Source organism: Channa argus, chromosome 17 (genome assembly GCF_033026475.1).
Source record: "Channa argus isolate prfri chromosome 17, Channa argus male v1.0, whole genome shotgun sequence".
Taxonomy (NCBI): Eukaryota; Metazoa; Chordata; class Actinopteri; order Anabantiformes; family Channidae; genus Channa; species Channa argus.
Genome location: NC_090213.1, coordinates 14,219,669 through 14,228,346, shown reverse-complemented (window position 1 = coordinate 14,228,346; position 8,678 = coordinate 14,219,669). Strand labels below are relative to the sequence as shown.

At 40.4% G+C, this 8,678-nt stretch overlaps 1 protein-coding gene across 1 annotated transcript; it reads right to left on the bottom strand.

Moving 5' to 3' along the window:
- Positions 1–3,531: 3,531 nt before the first annotated feature.
- dio3b (iodothyronine deiodinase 3b) lies at positions 3,532–5,028 on the bottom strand. Its single transcript, XM_067482151.1, has one exon. The coding sequence runs from the start codon at positions 4,890–4,892 to the stop codon at positions 4,086–4,088; it is 807 nt and encodes a 268-aa protein (XP_067338252.1). The 5' UTR covers positions 4,893–5,028; the 3' UTR covers positions 3,532–4,085.
- Positions 5,029–8,678: the final 3,650 nt, after the last annotated feature.

The following is an 8,678-nucleotide window of genomic DNA, read 5'->3' as shown; positions in this document are numbered from 1 at the left end:
TTGGGCACTGCAACAACATTTGTCAGCAAAAACATCTACAATACAAAAGTACTAAACTTTATTGTGTTTACTAGCCACAAAACAGAACTACTCATTTACATGGAAGTGCCACTGATTAAGGGTAAAAGTACTTTGGACTTTGATCCCAGGCTGATTTGAATGATTTCTGATCAGACAAAAGGGTGAAGTAAAGTGAGGATGGAAAAAAATAAAGACTTAGGAGAATAAATGACGAAAGAAGAAACAATGCAAATAAAAACAGCAGTAGGGAAGAGAGGCTGACGGATCATTTTGCAGAGGGCGGGATAATATTTCCGATAAGACGGTAGTCACAGACCACAGGGAACAGGCACATGTCAGTCACACTGTGTGGCTTGTGAGCCGTTTGAAGAAGAAACCAGCATTTTCAGCTGTTTAGAGTCAGCGCCTCAGCACTGACCCAGTGTGAGACACAATGTTCTCAAGTCTCTCTTACACACCTCATCTTCAGATCTACATCAATAATTTCAGTTCAGACTATATGAAAATGCCTTAAAAAAAATCCAAGATTTGCTAAGCTTTTTTACGTCTCCTAGATACACACTCGGTATCTCTGGTGTTAATACTGTAAATGTAGACACAGGCAGGCAAATGTGGTGAAGTGGCTTTAATAACCAAGAAATGCCCAAAATTTTAAACCAAACAAGTGATCAGGCACAGGTGAGGCAACGCGAGCAGAATCGAGAGAAAACAAAAGAGCAGGAGGCACAGCACAACCTGGCATGAAGCAGGTGGATCTATCCAGTTTATCTGGAGCATTGATGAGAAAACTGGGGTGAGAAGGATCAGGTGACATGAAATGGAGAGAAAGTCCAGGTAAATCCAGTGGCTGTGTGCTGACTTCAGTGTAAACATTTTGAGCGCTGTCCGTACAGAGCTAAAGCCAGAGAGATCGTAAACTCCCCGTTCAAGGATTTCATTTAACAATAAAACGTCTGCTAATGACAGTTAGCTGTTGCTCTTGACTCTCTGGTAACTCAGATGTCCATAATTACAGCAGTGTGTGTGATAGGCCAGGCAAATAAAAATAAGATACGATGTGTCTTTTTTCAATCAAAAGCAGTGCATTATTGGGTCATAAAAATCTGTATGTTTACAATAACTCCAGTATAAGGTCTGCATTTTAAGCTGTGCTACGCCCTTCAAGTTGGGGACAAAACAGCTGTCAAAAAGTGTGAGATTTATGCTGTTATTATAGACATCTAACAACTGTAATAAAGATGTCAACACATTTGTTTGTTCAGACTGTTATGCTTGTTCAATAACTTCTTGTCTCCAATAAGGCATCATTTATCATGATAGTGTTGTAGTAAACAAATACACAGCCAGCCCCTCGTACTATCTGCATATATTAATACGCAGATAGTAAGAGGTGCTGTTAAATGCACCCTCTGCAAAATTAAGCAGACATTCACTCTACATTTACTTTGAAATCCCTGGGAGCTGCTTTTGGCCACTGCTACAGGTGGCCTAGACAGCACATGTACTGTGCACAGGCAGTGTTAATTAAATGTAAATACACCAATAAAATATCATAAATGATGCTGTAGGGTTAATACTACCTTTAGGCCTATCAGGAAAAGTGGGGGTGTGGGGCTCTATTCCAAACCGACAAGAGAAAACAATCAAACATCAATGGGATTCCTGCGTTTGTCTGTTGAGTATTAATGGGAATAGTGCTAATTGAAAACTTCGGGTACGCCATGACAAAAACTGGTTAGAGAGAGACGGAGAGAGACAGAGAGAAAGCGGAGGGAGAACAAAAAACCTAAAGCCTTGATCTTGTGTGATTATCAGAGCAACACTTGATTACATGGCCATTCGATGGCCTGGAGGACCACATTGTCTGATGCAAACACTGGGAAAATCTGATAATACGCCAACACGAGATGTTCTGTCCCTCAGCCGTTACATTAAACTGGTATGTTTTTTTTGCTGGTCTGTAGTCAGATAGGACAAATTAAATCTCTTCAAAACACTCTGCAATCAAAGACTTTGTCTCCTAAAACATGTTTCTTCTAAATGATGTTGCTGTTTTTTGTTATTTAAGACTATGGCTTTCATTTCCATGACAATGTTTATGAGGCAAAAGTAAAAAAATAAATCATTTACACTGTTGGTGGGTGAGAAAATAAGTTAAAGGCTGAATCTGAGATAAAATGAACTAAGGGGACACATGTCTACACATGATCAAAGGCTTGCCACGGTGGCTTGTTTTTCCTTTTTGCTCACTTGACTCTGTGCTATCTGTTTCAGGTCACTGCTGTAATTTTAAAGAGCTCTTTGGTCAGACATTGCTGACAGAACAGCACTTTTTTATCACTTTATCACTGGGGTTTGTACCTGTAATTGATTTAAACGGGACGTTTAAATGGGGACACAGCTTTGTTTTCCTGTTGAAACAGAGACGGAGGTTTTAGGACAGAGGTGAGGGTCTTGTCAGATCCCCTCTCTCCACCCACATGAAACATGCTCAGCTATATGTTCGGTGCATGTGTTTAAATGAGAGTGAGTGGAGGCATGAAGGAACTTAAATACGTTAAAACCACACAGTGGAGGCTCCGTCCACATGCAATCTACTGTAATCACCTTGCTGTCTAATCCTAATTATATGTGGCAGTGTGTCTGTCAGTTCCACTTCGTGTGTATGCAGGTGTGTGAGAGAGAGGTTGTGAGTGAAAGCTACCATAACATAGAAATAAATGTTTGTTTGTTTTCTAGTGATCTCATTGACTTTAGTGTACTGTTTATCTTCTCCAAAAAAACCCTTACATAATATGTTTGATTACAGTTTTCAGTCTTTGTGAATCAGTTTCTTTGCAAAGGCAGATGCATCAGTAATAACTCAGTAATAACTCAGTTTACCTGCCAAAAAGTTTGATTATTCAAAGCTGACAAAGAGAAAAAAATAATGGTATTAAACAACATGCCCCTCCCCCCACACACACTAAATTGTGAAATTGAGACTTTTTGGAGCATTTGCAATCACACAGTTTCATGATTACTGACATTTCACACAACATGAAAATGTCCTTTTTTTGTGATAAAAATAAAACTGCCTTGACTTTCTTTCGGTTCCTCTTTTGCTCACAAGTCAAAGGTCATTTCTAGTCACCCTTTTTTTTTTTTTTACAAATTCAATGCCTGGAAGTAAAATAGGAAGATGATTTGTTCAGGTTTGATGTATCACAACAACCTAAACTGACTCCTAAGTCTGAAAACGACAAAATCTGAAAGATCAACAATCATATAAGAACATTTCCAGGCTTTAAACAATAATAAACACCCTGAAAGGCAATTATGACGTCACCAGATTTTAGGGCTAAACGCATTAGATTGAAAGACAGTCAAATGTGTTGCAGTAGGCCTCAAACCTGAGATTTTAAAATATCCATCCATCCCAATTTCTTGTATCTTCATGAACAATAAAAATCACCATATAAACGAAGATCGTCAACGTGTGTGTTCCACAGGCAACAGTAGGCTAAACCATGAATGTGTGATCTGACATTTATTAAAAGCATTTGTTCAGTTACACTGTATCATCAACATTACATCGTTTGGCAATGGAATAAGACGTCCTGCTAATATGGACCCACTCCCGGTATCAGAAACATCAGTGTCGGTTTTCTGGCTGCGCCTTTTAAAAACCGAACTTCACAGAAACACCCGAGTGAGGTATTAGACTGAACGCACATATTCGCTCTCTCTCTCTCTCTCTCTCTCTCTCTCTCTCTCACACACACACACACACACACACACATCGGTATTGTAGAAAAATAGAGTGATCACTAATTGAATCCCATTTTCAATTGATCCTTTTTCATACAAAAAATAAAGAAATCACTATGCGTAATCATCTACGGTCAAGATAAGCACAATATAAGCCTCTATTGGCTATTTGTCAAAGAGTCCTGAATATCTTTATGCAAACAAACAACAATGGGCCAATGTGTGAACATTCGATAGCATCATCTGAATCTTTTGCTCTGTGGGTTGGACACTTAAGCAGATAAGGTGCACAGCAGCGGGGAGTTCGTGTTCAACTACACATGGAGCACCGCTGTTTGTGAATTCACCAAATCGTTTCTGTATTGCTCCAGCCAGTTTCTAAGCTCCGAAATCCTGTATCCCTCTGGACCTCTGCCCCCCTGATACACCACCTTCTCATCCCTCACGATGTAAAGTCTCTCAAAGTAGGCTCCGTACGCGGCATTGGATGAGTTGTCCATATTATCCACCACCACGTTGCCCCCCGGCATCTCGGTGAGCATCAGTTGAGCGGCTCTCAGTCTGTCCTCTAAGCAGCGGTGTTTGGGTATCTGATACGGCGCGTCCGAGCTCACCCACCCGTCAGAGGGATGCGCCTCCTCGATGTATACAACTAAGAAGTCCGCAATGTCTGCGTACTGGCTTACGACGCGCTGAAACGCCGCCAGGCGCGTCATGAATGGCGGTCAGGAGCAACTGCCAAAGTTAAGAATGAGCGGTCTCTTCTCTTTCATACAGTCCAGGATCCGGACCTGCCTACGCTCCTGGACCAGCACCACCTCGGTGTTGGGCGCAGTGCGTCCGAGGTGCGCAGATTTAAGAAAGTCCAATTTCTGGCCGTACCACACGGCCCTGAGGGACTCCAAGGTGAACATCTTATTGGAGTCAGAGACGCACACCTTTGGGTCATCCGGGCTGTCCTGCTTCTCCCCCATTTTCAGCAGCACTTTTTTCCTAATGCACAAAAAATCCAGGAGCCATAACATCACGGCGGCCAGGAGGAACCGGGGAAGCAGCATCAGGCACAGGGCTGCATGTTTTATCGCCCTCGCCATTTGGACACCACCGGAGTCGTGCATCATCTGTTCCCCTGCCGACAGGATGCGACTGGGCAGGCCGAAGAGACAACAAGTCTTTAGTCACCTTTACCCATTGGAGAAAACTATCTGACGCATGTAGCCACTCTTTTTATAGGTACAGCGGCATTTGAATAATGGCAAGAAAATAGGGGGGGAAAAAAAAAGAAAAAACACGCCTCCGGTACCCGCACCGCCCACTCACATGGTGGGGATTACCTCCCGTCAACTCTGGGCTTCAAAGATCCAGAGAGAGAGAGAGAGAGAGAGAGAGAGTCTTCATTCCACATTGGTAGATCAAACATGACTGTGTTTCCTTATATCAGTGTTAGACACTCGGATTAGTTTTAATTGCCTGTACATGAACGCACGGTTTAACCTGAAAGTCGGGAAAAGAAAAACATTTGACTTCACGTCATCCTGTCTGTGAACTCGGATCTCCCTGTGATGAGTGCGGGATCCTCCATAGGCGCTAGACGGCGCTGGTACAAAGTGGAAATGCTGGATGAGTCATTCACTGATCTGCTAAAGGGCCCCCGAACACCTTGTGGGGTAAATAAGGCAGTATTAAGTATTAAGTATTAAGCCAGCAACAGTTTGAAAATTAAATAATACTCATGATTTCGAAGTTCAACTTTTCTTTTGACCAATTTTTCAAATACATAAATTATTAAAATGATTCTGACTCTGTAGAGCACACTTATTACCCTTTTCGTATTTCATGAACTCCTCTTTAAATTTTTTGTGGCTTTATAAATTTTCCTGCTCTTAAATAAATTACTATATTTGTTTTTTCTTATTTTAAAGTTTATATTATCTGCTAAGATACAGAGAGAAACCATGTGATCTTAACCTTTGCCTATTGTGTCACTTCATCTACAAACATCATCTGAGTGACTGTTGATGCCATAAAAATACCAACATGTGTCTTATCATTACCCCTACACACACACACACACACACACACACACACACACACACACACACACACACACACACACCAGTACAGCCCCCAAATCTTACTCAGGACAATGAAGAGGAGAGGGTCTTCATAGAAATGAGGGAATAGGAATTTGAATGAAACAACAGAGAGAGGAGCTTCTTCATCACTTTACACAAAAATAAGAACGAAAATGTCTCGGTCATACGGTGACACGTACAGATTACTCAGCACTTGAAAATCAGACTTAAGCAGCTTCCTGATACATGATGATGTTGGATGGATGCCAAGAGGAGGGAATGCAAAGCAGCAAAGTGATTTCTTTTATTAGATGAGAGATGATAGACAAGAGAGCAAATTAGTAGAGAAGATTAGCATTGTTATTCCTCTTGTTTATCATAAAAGAAAAGAAATAAAATTCATCAGTAAACACACATACAGTATCGAGCCTATTCTGTTACTATATGGATGACTGTAGTTTTGCTCATACCAGAACAGCTTCGGACGTTTTAGAATCCTGTTACAAGAGAACTGAAAGAAAAACAACGGCATAATTCAGCCCCTTAAAAAGTTCTACATGAATCTCAACTTGAAAGTTATTAGCTTAAGACAAAGACGAGGGAAGAGGCAGCCTGCCTCTGTTTCACTATTAAAAAGGTTCCAAGGAACAACTCCGGGGAGATTACATCACTTGGCCAAGATAGGACCCCCCCCCCCCCCCCCAAACACACACACCACACACACTCCTGTAAAACCACAATGTATTGTTTTTACACTTTGATGTGGTGGTTTTAGTGCAGATTAAACAAACAAGATATAACACGTTACGTGAGTGAGCCTCAGATGCGCTGTTTAGTGGACTTTGGACAGATTAGGCAAGCTGTTTCCACCTGCAGGCTGTATTTTTAGCAGGTTTTCCTGAAATTTCAAGCTCTTCATTTACATTGTAAAGTCGGATTAATGTGAAGGACATGATTCGAAATGTCACTTCTAAACAACAGTTTTCCATTATATCTTATATATAAGATATAATATATAGGTATATATATATATATATCTTGTTATTTTTATATTCATACAAATGAGTCAGTCAACATAAATGACATACACAGAGGAGATTATAAACAACAAATAATTTAAATTTATTCGAACTGTGGTTGTAGCTTATAGCTTAGTTTTTTTATTAGTAAATACCAGCCAGACAACAGATGTACAACAGACAACAGATTTACTGTACATGTGTTTCATTAAGTTAAAAATAAAACCGAAAGCAAGTGCATCTTAAAAGTAAGTCCTTCTCTGGAAAACAGAACATCAAGTAGGTCAAAGTTGAGCCAAGAAGTTGTTCTGTAAATTGCGATGAACTGCTTTACTGTTTTCTCTTTAAGTTAAATTCAAAATAGCCTGAAGGTCCGTCATAGCACGTCTGATCTTCAGACTGCACATGTTTCTTGCCCTGTTCGATTTCATGCTTATGTGATCTCACCATCACCTCGCCAGTCAGCTTGGTTAGGACATTGTTGTAATAACTGCTAGAACCAATGGCCAAACCCAGAAAACAAGATTCAAAGAGTTGTAATAAACTGAAAGATCCTGTAAATACACAAGCATTTCTTTGAGAGCTACACCTGCAATAAAAGCACAGACACCCAGGGAGGCAGGAGGCACCTGGAACTGTTTAAGAGCCAGGGCACTCGAGGCTTCTCATGGTGTTTCGCAGAAATCCAAAGAGAACAGACAACCTGGTGAGAAACAGCCGTAACAAACCAGATGTGCAACAGCTACATGTCTCATGACGTCTCAGCTACTTTTACAGAAACATCTGCAAGAGTGAAGTTTAGTAAAAAAAAAGCAGCAGAAAGGAATGCCAGGCACATCCACTATGAAGAGCCATCACCAATAACAAAGAATCTTAAAGCCTGATTGTATCTTATGTTTTATTAGAATAATGTGACTACTGGGCCACCACATTTTCATCTAAACATTAAAAAAGAAAATAATAAAATAATTTAATTTTTTTGATGCAATTCTCCTGAATGAAACACATTCTCTTTTTCTTGACATGAATTCTGCACAGCTGAGGTGCTTTAACTGTTGTCCCGTGATGGGTTGGAACACAAACAAGTTTGACGTCTGAAAATATGAACTTTGTGCACAAGCCTGCACGTCTGACATGTATTTCACGTTGTGCAATTCAAAACGACAGTGTTTGGCTATGATGAAAGTTCTGAAAAATGGCCAAACAGTGCATTTTCCATTGTACTGGAAGTGATTCAGATGCTGATCTACAAATGGGCCGTCTTCATCCAGCAAAACCACCGATAACTGATGACATGCTGTTTTGTTTCATTCTTACTCAAACATGCAATTGTATCCCAGCCTTAACATGAGCGGGATTTACATGATGACTCCCTGTCTGTGTACAGAAGCTTTGCATATGACAGTTGGAAGAAAGAGGCTTGATTAGTTTAAACACCTTTTTACAGAATAAAGGCACTAACTGGCTATTTACTGTTTGACTGTGTTGTGGCTGTTAGGATTGAATAGGCCACGATGTAAAATGTGTTAGATGATGCAAGAGGTGCATGTGGAATTTTAACAAGAAGTTGCGAAGGGTTCAAAGAAAAAGTAAGCCAGCAGATTTCCAAGAACAGTTTATTGTCTGATGTAATATCTTACTAGAGATATAATTTATCTTGAATGCCACTGAAATCCCATCAAGGTATTTACCCCCAAAGTGAAAAACATCAAGTACTCAGCACTCTGAGAAAAAAAAGAAACCATTTAAACACTTAGAGCTCTACAAGTCAAAGTTCTTCTGAGTTCGGTTTCTCCGCACCAGTCTGTTAAAT